Source organism: Trichosurus vulpecula, chromosome 5 (genome assembly GCF_011100635.1).
Source record: "Trichosurus vulpecula isolate mTriVul1 chromosome 5, mTriVul1.pri, whole genome shotgun sequence".
In the NCBI taxonomy this organism is placed as follows: domain Eukaryota; kingdom Metazoa; phylum Chordata; class Mammalia; order Diprotodontia; family Phalangeridae; genus Trichosurus; species Trichosurus vulpecula.
In genome coordinates, this window is record NC_050577.1 from 54,039,578 (window position 1) to 54,053,570 (window position 13,993).

At 39.8% G+C, this 13,993-nt stretch overlaps 2 protein-coding genes across 2 annotated transcripts in view; both read left to right on the plus strand.

Annotated features, from left to right (window-relative positions):
- The window catches only part of LOC118849943 (ATP-dependent translocase ABCB1-like), a 319,035-nt gene that overhangs the window by 208,001 nt on the left and 97,041 nt on the right, over nucleotides 1–13,993 (plus strand). The gene's annotated exons all lie outside the window — the stretch shown is intronic.
- The window catches only part of LOC118850050 (ATP-dependent translocase ABCB1-like), a 62,040-nt gene that overhangs the window by 784 nt on the left and 47,263 nt on the right, over nucleotides 1–13,993 (plus strand). The window contains 2 exon segments of the mRNA XM_036759251.1: nucleotides 2,544–2,595; nucleotides 13,030–13,198. Of these exon segments, the coding sequence (XP_036615146.1) occupies nucleotides 2,544–2,595; nucleotides 13,030–13,198 (221 nt within the window).

The following is a 13,993-nucleotide window of genomic DNA, read 5'->3' on the forward strand; positions in this document are numbered from 1 at the left end:
ACATTGAAAAAAAAAATTTCTACTTCTAGTAAGACATGGGATATGACGTTAGAAAAACCTAAGGTAAAAAAAAAAAGTTGTAAATGAGCTCCTACTTCTACTTTGGAACTTCCATGGCTAGGCTAAAACAGGTGGGGAACTTGCAGCCTTAAGGCCACAGGTAGCTTTAAAGTGGAGGCTTCCCCACCTCTGGGCTAAAATAAGCCTCACTTAGCAAGCTAGTAAGTCCTACCTCATTAAGAGCTGGAAATGTGGACACTACAAGATTAGTGAAAGGGTGTTTCTGTCTAGATAGCCAAAATTCTTGAAGCACCCTGGAGCTTCTTGTAGTATGCCTCACCGTAAGGAAATCTAATATACAATGCAAAAATCCATATATAAAGTGGTAAGTTAGGGAGGTGATTGATTCACTTTATAGGAAGAGGCTTCACTTTGTAAAGGATCTATCATCCCAGACTTTTAAAAGTGCTTTCTTCTAGTGGTTTTAAAGTGATTAAATTTAAAAGAATTTTATTATAATTTTCAGAAAAACATCTGATATAAATAAGTCAACATTTTATTAAGTGTATATTATATGCCAGGCACTGTACTGAGTGTTGGGGATACAAAGAAAGGCCTTTGAGGAATTTATAATCTAATAATTGTGATGTGAAGTGCCTTACTAAATTTCAAAAGGCCTTTGTAAACATGTTTAAAACATATTTCTAGAGAGCTGGTTGTGGTCAGATTTAATAAAATTCAACCTAGAAAATGTGGTTGGAACCCAGATAAGTAACTAAAATCCTCTTTATCTTTTGGTGATGTCATCTATCTCTTTATTTACAATTTTTTTTTAAATTAAGTTTATGAAGAATTTCTGAGTGCCTTCGGTACTATTGAATATTCATTTATCTAACATTTTTATCGAGTTCTCTCCCTCTTCCCCACTCCCACGTGCAAGGCAGTATGCTGGGAGAGGGGGCAGATTTTGGAGAAAGCAATGATATAAAACTCTTTGAGGCTATAAAGTAAAAGAAAAGATAAATAAATGCATATATATTATATTAACTAGAACTTAAGATACTATGTGCTAAGTGCCCCCAACAGTAGCACCCCCAAAGTGCTATGAGATTTTAAAGGAGGGAAGATCACTTTAGCAGGACAGGTTAGGGTAGGCTTCCTGGGGATGGTGTCTGTAGTAGGCCATCAAGGGTGGCAATATTGTATGTCTGTTTATTATTATCGGGTTCCCTCCCTATAGAAGTCTTCTGGCTGAGTCATATAACCTTTTGTCAGAAATGTTATGCACACAGTGTTAATTCTATTATTTTTAACATTAACATCTTTAAAAAATTGATGATGCAAGTTAGTCTTTTCTGAAGATAATTACATTATTTCCTATTCAAGGAAATGAAGATGAAGCATTGCCTTTTAATATTGTCTTTCTCCTCTTAATGCTTGCTTATGTGTTTTTGGGTAAAAAAGCTTTTAATTGTTTATAGACCTGTCCCTTTTTAGTAATAACTGCTATTGGTATAATTGTCTACTTTGGGTTTCAGGAATATGTTAAATAATTATTAATGACAACTGACATGGTGCTTTAAAGTTTGCAAAACTCTTGATACGTGAATGATCTCATTTGAGTGCTTCTTTCTCCCATTTAAGTTTTAGTCATTACTGTAATATGATTGCCCTTGAGGCATTAGCAGGGCACTCAGCAATCAGAGCACACACAAAATTGGATGTTCAAGTCTCCTCATTTTACCTCTTCTATCATCTCCCTGGTTTATACTATTCTGAGATTGTTGGGTTTTTTGAGTTTGGGGTGATGGAGGGTAATAAAGTTAGATACTTTAATGATAAGCAGTCTAATGTATGGAAGATCCACTGGACTTGGAGTCAGTACACTTAGGTTTGATTGCTGCTTCAGATACTTGCTAACTTGTACAATGGACAAATCACTTTGCTTTTCAAAGCCTCAGTTTCCCTAACAGAATTGTGAGGAAAGTACTTTGTTAATCTCGAAGGGCTAAATAAACATGAAGTTATGGTTTTTGCTGTTATTATTAAATGATCCTTGTTTCACATTTTTACAAAATTAAATATTTAAGACATTGATACTTTTGTTTCCTGTGTGAATGATTTACTGGCTAATTTTCTCATTTCAATTGATTTTTATGAAGTTAAAATAAACTTCCAATGTATTTTAAACATATCTGTATAATAGTAAACTGTATTTCTTGAGGCACCACCCATTTGGTGATATGACATAGAATGTTAACTTCCAAGTAGAACATGCAGGAAGTCTTCTGTGGTGAATGAATGTGGCAAATATACCAGGAATTCTGGATGTTTTCTTTTAAATAAGCAAACTAGAAACAACTATTCTGGCATTAACTGCTGGCAAAGAAATGAATGGTTTTTTTTTAATGTAATTAAACCACAAATTTAATTTTCTGCCATGAGCAGGCTACTTGGGTAATTAAGTTTTGAACTTTATATTCTCTCTTCCATGAGTATAAAATGATCAATGTCTTCTCTGGTACTTTTTTTTTTTCTTCCAGCAAAAAAAGCAAGAAAAAAGAAAAACAGCCAACTGTTGGTACATTTGCAATGGTGAGTTATTGGTCTCTTTGTGATTCAAAATAGAAAACAAATTTCCAAACAGACTTTCTTCTTTGCATGGTTATGTTTATCATGCTTGCGTTAGCATTTAGCTAGAGATCGCATTGTATTAGGAGAGGTTATAAGTCCAGGATGAGAAGGAAAAGTAGGCTTTTAGATGTCAGAGGCTTTTTCTCTTACTGTTTTTGTCTTCCCAGTAGCTACAGCACCATGCGTGATTCACATGTTTTAAGTATTTAATAAATTCTTGTTGAATTGTATTGATTTTACTTAACTTCTGATAAGATGTATAAAAATTACATAATATAGAGTAGTGTGACCAAAGTTATAATCATAGCTAACAGTTCTATTGCCCTTTAAAGTTTGCTGAGTACCTTACATATTGTCTCATGCGTCCAGTTATATCAATAAGCTTTCATTAAGTACCTACTGTATGCTAGATATTTTGTTATTCTGAGGATACAAAGTTCCTACCTTTGTGAGCTCACAGTTTAATGAGAGAGATAACATGTAAACATCTATGTACGAACAGAATAAATTGGACATAATCTCAGGGGGAAACACTAGAATTAAGGGGAATTGGGAAGGCTTCTTGCAGAAGGTGGTTTTAGTTAAGATTGAAGAAAACCAGGAGGCAGAAATGAGAGAGAATTCCAGGCACAGGGAAAATTGCAAAAGGTTTTGGGATATAAAGTATCTTGTATAAGGAACAGCAAGGAAGCCAGCGTCAGTGGCTCATGTAGTGTGTGGATCAGAGTAAGGTATAAGACTAGAAAGGTAGGAAAGGTCCAAGTTATGGAGAACTTTAAGAGCCAAACAGAGGATTTTATATTTGATCCTGGAAGTATTAGGTAGACACAGGAGATCATTAAGCAAGGGGGACACATGGTCTTCATAACCCTATTGGCCATTGTGCTAATTAAGGTGTTATTATCTTAAGTCCAGCACTCTAACCACTGTACCTATTGATTACTTGTGATTCAGTTAGCTATGCCTTCTCTCTTAATTCTGTATATCATTCATTAGTCATCCCAGCTCTGCTGCTTACTATTGGTATGGTCCTTCATCTCTCTGAATCTCATTTTCCTCATTGGTGAAATGAGGAGGTGAGACTAGGTGGTCTCCATTAGCTCTTGTGATTCTAGGTCTTTGATCTTTAGCTGAATATATCCAAGCAAGGTTCTAGGGAAGAAACTAAGGAAGTCTCATGAAGGCAGAGTGATTGTAGGGTTTCCTTTTTGTACAACAGCTTTGAGACTTTGCTAGGTTGGAGTCCAAGTCCTTGTTACTCATATTAATGAGAAGAATCAATTATTATTCACTGTTTGGACCTTATTGTTGCTTCCCTCCATTAACAAAGTTATATGCTGAACAGCCAAGAATATCTGCGATTTACAAAGGCCATGTAACTTCTTTATCCCAATTGCTATAGGGACCTTGTAGGATTAATAAAGAATAACTATCTTGTCTTAGGAGGTAGCATGGTGCAGTATAAAGAGTGATGAGCTTAGAGTTATGGGGCCTGAGTTCAAATCCTAACTCCCATTTACTGGATTCCCTTGGAATTCCCTTCTCTTGACCTATTCCTCACCTATAAAATGAGTGGGGGGAGTCAGACCATATGAAACAAGAGTCTTTCCATCTGTAAATGTATGAGCCAATGATTTCCTCAAGATGACAGGGAGAATTTTATGAGTGTTGTTGGCATGCCTCCTACCTGGATCATTGCCTGAAGGCTTAGATAATGAATGGGAACCATAACTTAGATCCTGATCAGCCACACAGGGAAGACTTCATGTGGCAGCATCATCACTCACAACTTTAATGAAGAATTCGGGAGTGATGTAGGCACTTCGTTAAGGGAAGCTTACTAAATGTGTATATAGGTAATTGGAGGATAGGTGATAATAACCAAATTAATTGAACCCTGGAAGTTAGTATATTTCCCCCCTAATAACTCCATTATCCTATGATAGATATGTTGATGGTTCAGTGTCTGCTTTGCATTTCTGTCCCTTTAGAATTTGTGAGGAGGTGATAGTATAAAATCACTTGTCTGCTTCACTCTGAAATTCCTAAGTCATATTTTTGGAGTTATTATATTTCAGTCTGTATAAAAGAAACCATTTTGACATATTGTTCTATTTAAAAGTTTTAATTTCTAATCTGGAGGCTGAATTTTCTTTTATGTTATGCTCTGAATGAAATAGAGGAAAACTCAGGGGTTTTATGAGTTACATAATATATACCTATTATTATTTGTTAAATAAATGGTAAGAATTTATCCGTATATCTATTTATTTATTTATTTTTGCCAAGGGAAAAGACAAAGTTTATTAGGGATTCACCATAATGGGTTGTCTTAAGAAATCCCACCCTTTGTGATGCCTGTTTTCACAAGCCAGCTAGATTCAGTCTACTGGGCTAGATTCAATCTACTGGGGTAGATTGAGTCTGAGCACCTTCATGGAGGCAAGATGGAGATTATATACACAAGGACTGTAGGAGGGATTGAGGGGTGTTCTGGGGTGACTAGAGGAGGTCTTTAGGGAGGGTCTTGAGGAGGAGTCTAATGAGGACTGAGATGAGGTCAGACTCCAGGAACCAAGAGAATGGAATTAAGGGTGGGCAGTAGCCAAAGGCATGGATATTGATAGTATCAAGGGTGGGAAGTAGCTGGACAATAAAGGGCAAGGCTAGGTAGAGATTTGGGCCTAATGATAATATAAGGCTTATGGCCTTAGGGGAAGGCCAGATCCAGTTGGAAGGTTCAAGGACAGTTCAAGGGGACTCCCAGAGACTGTATTCCAGATTCAAGGGGGTTCCCAGAGACTGTGCCCTCATCATTCCCCCCTCAAACAAATAGGACCCAAATTCTTTTGGGGTCAGGGATGAAAGTCTCAGCTTCTGAAACTGCTTCCTTCTGGCAAGGGGCATAGAGTTGTCCCTGCCTTGATGGGTCCAGTTCAGGGGGTACATGTAGTCATCTGGAAGTTGATGGTTTGGAGCCTGGAGGAGACAAACCTGGCAAGGAGGTTAAGCAAACAACTAGACAGACAGTATAGAGAAAGGACAATTTCCCTGGTGTAAAAGACAATTTCCCATGGGGGAATTAAAGATGACTATTTCATACCTAGCTCCCCTAATCACTTGTTCTGTGTTCCACACTGCTTCGGGGTTCCGGAGTGTGTGGCACACCCGAAGAATTAGGTCAGGGGTATCTAAGAGCAAGGCTTGGTATTTGGTGAGCTTGTGGCTAGCCAGCGACTGGTGGCCATCTGCTTCTAGGATGCTCTGAAGTCGATGGGGATTCAGAACTTCTAAAGGCTGGTTAACTAGAGGTTTAGAAGCTTCCTCAATTAGAATGCCTGTAGCAGCCATGGAGTCTAATTGTTTTGAAAAACAGGCAACTGGCTTGGGGTCAGGCCCTAAGGACTGGGTTAGGATTCCCAAAGCCTGTCCTGTCCTTTCATTAGCATAGTGAGTGAAAGTTTTTTCTAGATTAGGTAGAGCTAATGCTGCAGTGGTGGTCAGTTTAGTTTTCAAAGTCTCAAAAGCTTTTGCTTGGTAGGGGCCCCACTCTAGAGGGAGTGAGTCAGGGCCTTGAGTGGCAATTAATGGTTGCAGTCCCTCCCAAGCCCTGGGCTTAATTGGTATTGAAGGGGATAGAGGGGAACTATGGCTGGGGTCGCAGAAGTAGCTTGCCCAGGTATTCCCTGATTCCAAACAATTGGCTCAACCCTCTCCCACACCTCTGAGGGAACATGGGGAGATCTGGTAAACAGAGGGAAAAAGGGAGTTATGAGGTTTAACTAGAGAAAATTGGCTTCCCAATTTCACTATCAGGTCCCTTTCCAACAAGGGGACAGGGCCAGAGAAGGAGTGTTCAAACAACAGATCCTTGATGCCCATGACTTGATGGGTCAAGGAGCGTGCAGGGCCAGAGCAACTAGTTAAAACAAGAGAACATAGCCGTGATAAAGTGGGTAACCCTTACCTTCAGCCTCGATTTTGCCCAGGGCTCCTCTAGAGAGTGGAGAAAGTGGGAGCACTGCCAAGCCCCAGGCTTTCCCCTCCTTCCAAGTCTTGAGAAGACTGGTGGAGAGGGTACTGGGAGGAGGCTCTACCACTTTTCCAACCTCGGGAACAATCCTTCCTCCAATCTCCCTCCTGGTTACGTTCTGGACATGGTCCGGACTAGTGGATCCTGGAGGCTTCCAACAGTGGGGCACCCTAGAGGGGCACTCCTTGGACCAGTGACCCTCCCTGTGGCATCGAAAGCAGGTTTCCCCACTCCCCAAGTCACAGGGCTTCCTCCAAGGGGGCACCCTGGAGGGGCATTCCTTCGGTCTTTTCCTGGCCATGGCAGCAGCCAAGAATTGAGCATGTTCTCTGTCTCTAGCTCTTTCCCTGTGTTTTCTTTTCTCTGCTGCAACCAGGTCTCTATTGTTGAAAACTCTGAAGTCTGTCTCCAGTAATTGGGCCTGAGGTGTTTGGGATCCCATTGCCAATTTCTGCAGTTTCCTCCTAATATCTGGGGCAGACTGATTAATGAAATACATGTTAAGTATTGCTGCCCCTTCAATAGAATCAGGATCCAAATTTGTATACTTCTTAATAGCTTCTACTAGCTGGGCTTGGAAAAGAGCAGGGTTTTCCTTTCTCCCTGAGAAACTTGCCTAATTTTTTGAAAATTTGGTTTTGCAATGCTGTTCTTAGGCCTTCTAATAGGCAAATTACCATATAATCTTTTTTCTCTATTCTCACTCTTTTCATAATTCCATCCTGGGTCGCTATGGGGAACAGCAGCTGTTTGGGGTCATTGCTAGCCAAACGATCCCCACATTTTTGAGCATGTTCCCAGATTCTCATTTTCTCCTCAGTGGTACAACAGGTAGAGAAAAGGATATGCTAATCACACCAAGAAAGTTCAAATTGTAGGGACAGATCCCTAAAAACCTCAATAAACTTAGTGGGATCTTCTGAGTATCTCCCCAGTTTATTTTCTTTAATTTGACTGAGATCCAAAATGGAGAATGAACATGTACTCTCCTTGTCCCAGTAGGGGAGGCAGGCACTTCCCTCAAGGGAAAAATCCTTGAAGGACCTGGAACTTGGAGAGGGATATAGGAAGTCCTGCTTCTGGTGAGGGAGGGCATGGGAGTGCTGACTGACCTAGATTAGACTGCAAGGCCAGGGCATCTGGCTGGTAACTGAGAAGGGGTAGGGGTCAGAGAGGGAGGTACCAAAGAGACCTGAGTGGGAGCCACCTCAGAGAGAGGGGCCAGGGGAGGAGGTACTGCTGTGGGGGCAGAGCCCGAGGGTGGAACCTGAGCAGGGGTTGCCTCGGGGCATAGGGCCCATAGTGGTAGATACTGCAGGGCCTGAAATAAGGGCAGGCCATGAGGCCAGAACCTGAGTAGGGGTCCCTTCAGGGGAAGGGGCCACAGAGGGAGGCACCTCAACCAGACCCTTGGCTGGGACTTGAGCAGGGGTCACCAAGGGGGGAGGGGCCATGGGAGGAGAGGCAGGGTAGGAGACTTGGACTGTGAAGGAGGCAGGAAAAGAGAGGGGTTGCACTACAGGAAACCAAGAGAAAGAGGGGATGGCCAAGGAAGGGGGAGCACAGGAAACAAGGGTGCTCCAGGGAGGTTGGGGAGCAGGAGGACGGCCTGGGGCTGAAGCCCTGGGGGCCATAGGGAGGGGTTTATCCAAAATGTCCTGTTTACCCTCATTATCCCTTTGTGGGGGGCTCTAGGTATGAGCATCTTACAATCTTTTCTGAGAACGGGGTTCCAAGAGAGCTCCACGAAGGTCATTATGTAAGGAATTTCTGTCCATTTTCTTTCTCGCTGTCTATATAATTCTAACTGTGAAAGAGTATTATATTGTAATGTCCCCAAAATAGGCCACTCTTCATGGCCTTCTAGGTGATATTGTGGCCAAACAGTATTGCAAAGGAACACCAGTTTTTTCTTTTTAAGTTCTTTAGAGAAATTAAATTTTTTCCAATTTTGTAAAAGACAGCCCAAGGGTGAATTTTTGGGGATCGAGGTGGTTTGACCCATTGTGGGCTCAGGGGGCTGATGTCCCTTCCTCTGCAAGGAGGATCTGGGAGTAAGCCTCAAAAGGAACAAAGCAAGACAGGAAAAAATAAACACAGAAAGGTACCTGGGGTTTTCCCATTCCCTAGGGCTGAGAGAATTGAGAAAATTGGGGGCACACTTCTGAATAGGGTGTCCATCCTTGTCCTCTATGATTCAGAAGGTGTGCCCAGGTCCATGGCCTCAAACATAAACCACTGGATCAAGAACGTGAGAGCGTCAGGCTGAGTCCGAGACAGCAAGCAGCTGTCTGACCTACTGGGGACCTGGGGAGTCAGGCCTGAAAAGCACCTCCAAAATGCTTGGAGAGTGAGAAGAGGATTGGGAGAGGGAAAGGCTTACCTTCCAGTCTTGGCTGGAGAAGAACTTGAGATGAGCAGTATTCCAGGTCTCAGGGAACCAAAAATGAAGAGATCTACTCAAAATGACGATGGTAGTGAAACATAGGTTGCTAGGGGTGCTCATGACCCCAAAATACCTTCACGCCGGGTCCTGCTGAAAAAATTTGACTCAAGCCTTCTCAGCCAAGGGAAAAGACAAAGTTTATTAGGGATTCACCATAATGGGTTGTCTTAAGAAATCCCAACCTTTGTGACACCTGTTTTCACAAGTGGGCCAGATTCAGATCTACTGGGCTAGATTGAATCCTGAGCCTGTCTGTATATTTATATATGTTTATGCATCAATACATTTATATATACATTTATAATCTGTCCCTCCCACTATTCTCCCCCAGATGAAGAACAACAGCAAAACACAAATAAAAAAAAATGCTCATGATAAATGTTCATAGTTCAGCCAAACAAATTCCCACATAGGTGATGTTCCAAAATATATTTGTCTCTGAATTTTAAGTCCACCACTGACATGAGGGAAATAGCATGTTTCATCTTCAATCTTCTGGACTTCTGATTTATCACTGGACTGATTAGAGTTTTAGAGTCTTTCAAATAATACCATTGTCATTGTATAAATTATTCTCCTAGTTGTGCTAATTTCACTCTGCATTAGTTCATAAAAGTTCTTCCTAGTTTTTTCAGAAACTGTTCACTTTACCATTTCTTATGTCACAATAATGTTGCATTAGTATACCATAATTTGTTTAGCCATTCTCCAATAAGGGTACATCCTTGGTTTCCAGTTTGTGGGGTACTATAAAGAGAGCTTCTATAAATATTTTAACATAGATTCTTTTCCATCAAGGAAACCTTTTTTGAGTATAGGTCTAGTAGTGATATAGCTGAGTCAAAGGGTATGTACAGCTTACTAACTTAGGGGGCATAGTTCCAAATTACTTTCCCAAATGGCTGGACCAATTCACAAGCATTGTCTAGTTTCTCACAACCCTTCAAACAACTGTCATTTACCCTTTTTACCATCTTTGCCAATCTGAAGGATTCAAAGTAGTTTGACTTACATTTTACTGATTTAGAGCATTTTTTCACATAGTTGCTGATAATTTGAATTTCTTCCTAGAAAACTGCCTGTTCATATCCTTTGACCAATAAATAGTAGCACTAGACATGCCTAAATTCACGTAAATTTTAAAAGTATCAAAAATCAAAGGTCACACAAGGTTGGAATGATGCAGGTCAGCTGAGGCAACTAACTGTAAAGTCATAAGGAGGGAATAGTCCTGGGGTCATTGTTTTCACTTTTGGCTCTGCCTGAATAATTCTTGTAGAACTTTGTAAAAACCTACACACAAAACAAAAACTTATTAAGAAAGTTGTTGGATAGGAGGCTAATGTTCTCCCCAATGCTGTTCTTAGTAATAGTAGTCTTCATGAAAAGTCAAAATAATGTTACTTTGGAAGCTAAGTCCGAACATGGTTTTTGGATTTTTTCTTCTATCTGGACAATGTTGGTGGTGAGTTAATAAAGAAAGAGAAAATTGATTTTTCCCTTAGCTTGGAAATGTCCTGGGGGAATTTTAATTTTCCATTCAGAAAGACAATTATGAAATATAAAAGACACCACATAAAATAGATATGTTTTCGTTAGACAGTTTGCTAGTCTTACAGTGTCTGATTTCTGTAACACTTAGGAATAATAATGATAATAACTAGCATTTACAGTGTTTTAAGGCTTGTGAATTGCTTCACAAACATTTCATTTTATCTTCACTATCACCTTGAGAGGTAGGTGCTATATTATCCCCATCTTACAGATGAGGGTACTGAGGCAAACAAGTGAAACAGGGTCACATGATTAAGTAGGGATCTGAGACCAGATCTGAACTTAGGTTTTCCTGATTCCAGGTCGAGTGTTCTATCCATAGTGCTATTTAGCTACCTCATAGAAAGTAATATTTTGGCTTTTTTTCCCAAGTCACTATCCACCTACTTCTTCTAGGTAAGCATGCTTTATATAGACTTTCTGTCCCTGACAGTGTTGTGTACTCTACTTTGAAATGGCCATATTGACACCCTATCTTCTTCCACCATAATAATGATGATGATCCTGTATTTACCGAGTGCTCAGGGCATATGTGGAATGATTGTTGTTAGGTACAACCCCACTTCATCAAGGCCATCAGAAGATCTTTAAACACACTCTTAGGGCTGTTCTAATTGAATTAACTAATTACTCTAATTGAAGAAAGATAACACAATCTTATTGATACTTAGTGCCCAGTGCCCATCTCACCATTCTCCTTCTAGTGATGCAGATCTTACCCCACAGAGGCAGCATGGTCCAGTAGAAAAAACATAGCTTTGAGGTCAAAGGGCCCAAGTTCAAATCCTGCCTTTGTCACCACCTATATGACTTTAGCAAGTCCTTTAGTCTTTTGGGCCATCATTTCCTCATCTGTGAAATTAGATGATCAGGCTAAACTGACCTCTGACATCCCTTCCAGGTCCAAATTTATGATCCATCGATATTTATCCATCTTGCACGATTCTTGTCGATGTCTTTCATGAAGAGCCCAAGGTGCTGAGGACCTGCCTTATTTTGACCTGTGGAGTAATGCTCATCAACACTTATCTGTACTTCTTACCATGTGATCACCCTATATTCTTTTCTTTATGCATGCATTTCTTTGATTACGTATTTTACTCTGGTTCTTCTTTGTGATTCTTTTCATCTATTATGTCGCAGCCTACTCATACCTGATGCACAACTCTCTGTCCCCTTCTGCCTGATACTCATTTTCATTTTTTTTTTGGAGAATGTAGTACTTCATGACTCACAGCTCTATTGAAATGCTAGTAGAATCATGGTTCTACCACTAATAGGGACAGCTTGTTTGGTTCGTGCCATACCAGGAAACACATAATAAGTAAAGAAACATCAAGGGTTGCTACTATGTTGTTGTACAGTAGTACCTTATGTTGGTTGCCTAAATTTTGTCCCTGGGCTTTTGACTTGTTGCTACCTAATTTCCTTCCTTGAATCCTGAATTCCTAATAACCAATTTGTCTTACTAAATCATGGCACTGCTGTTTAAATAGACCTTTGAGATCTCTTTTTGTTCTGGCAAGCTGCTACTATCTGTATCAAAGCCTAGCAGCCACCTGATTAGGCTATCATAAAGCTTCAGAATTCACTCTTAGCTCCACAACAACCTCCTCTGCTCTCCTGGTCTTTCCCTACCTTTGATCTTTTTAACTACCTAAGATGTATCCAAGAAAAGAGATAAATTGCTTCCTAAACCTTCTTACTCATAATCCTATTTCCATTCCTCCTTTCTTTCTTCCAGGTAGCTCTTCTGTAAAAAGAAGAGAATGTGGAGACATAAATGATGTATACACAGTGTATGACTCCCTTTCTGATATGGAAAATGTCATTCGAACGACTGTATTTTAATTTACTCCATTTCATTTTTAAATCGAAGTCTAATTAATATTAAAAAGGTTTCTTTAATGAGCTCCTGCTATTCTATAGTTTAAGTCAGATGCCTAGAACAAACTATGTATTGTTGGAGGGACTAAACCATTTTCCCCGCTCTTTGAACATTCAAAATAAATGAATAGAAAAGTGTTTATACTTTTCAAAAAAGAGCTTTGAATCTGGATTTAAGGTCTATGAGACATATTGCTGATGTAATCTTTTTAAATCCCATTTCTCTCTTTCTATGCACTATTCAATTTGACCCCTAGGAGAAAAGGTGAGCAAGTAAATTGAACTTTTTAAAATTTATTTTATTTTTAATTTATGGAACAAAACAAGCATTTCTATCACATACTATAATGAAAAATGATGAGCAAGTAAATTAAACTCGAAGACAGTTTTAGAACTCAGTGAAGGACTTTAGACTTCATCTTTGTAACTATGCTAATTAAATTTCCAATTTTATATGTTTCCACCCCGCCTCCAGTTTCGATATTCTGATTGGCTGGATAGGTTATACATGGTGCTGGGAACAACTGCAGCTGTCATACATGGAGCAGCACAACCTCTGATCATGCTGATTTTTGGGGAAATGACAGATAGTTTTGCCAATATGGGAAATGCAAATCTAACTAATACAGATGTGAATAAGTCAAGTAAGTATCCCATCACCTGAGCTGGTAGTATTACTATTATTTTCCTTGAAATGTAACAAAATAGCACTTATGTAGTGCTTTAAGATTTGCAGAGTACTTTATAAATCTTATTCATTTCATCTTCATAACCTTGGGAGGTAGGTGCAATTGTTATACGCATTTTTTGGTTAAGGAGACTGACGGAGACAGAGGTCGAATTGCCCGTGGTCACACCACTACTAAGTGCCTGATACTAGTATTCTTGACTGCAAGCCTAGTATTTTATCCATTGTACCACTAGTTTCAAAATAAAACAGCCACTTGTTTATTGAGCATTGTGCCATGAAGGATACTGAATTAGAAGATGTGAGCCCCTACTTGGGGAACTTTGTTTGTATTGCATTGGGCAAGTTACTTAGGCTCCTTGGGCCTCAGTTTCCCCATCTTTAGAATTAAGGGGATTGGACTGGATGGTTTCTAAAATTCCTCCTACTGCTACACAGAACTCTAACCCTGTACATGTAATGGAAGAAAGTATATAATTAAGTTAGAAACTATGTGATATAGTTGATCAATACTGTAGTAAAAGTTAGAGCTTATTAACTGTTTAATGGAAGAAGTAAGAAGAGCTAGGCAGGATTTAGCCAGGGAAGAATTGGAAAGAAGGCATTGCAGGCAGTATGAGGGATATGAGGGCAGGAATGAGCATGATGTATTTGTGGGAAAGAGGGAAATCAGCCTTAACAGCATGAAAGGAGCATGAAAGGGGAGTAAGGAGAAATAAGATTCTATGAGCAGAGTGAGTCAGATCATGGA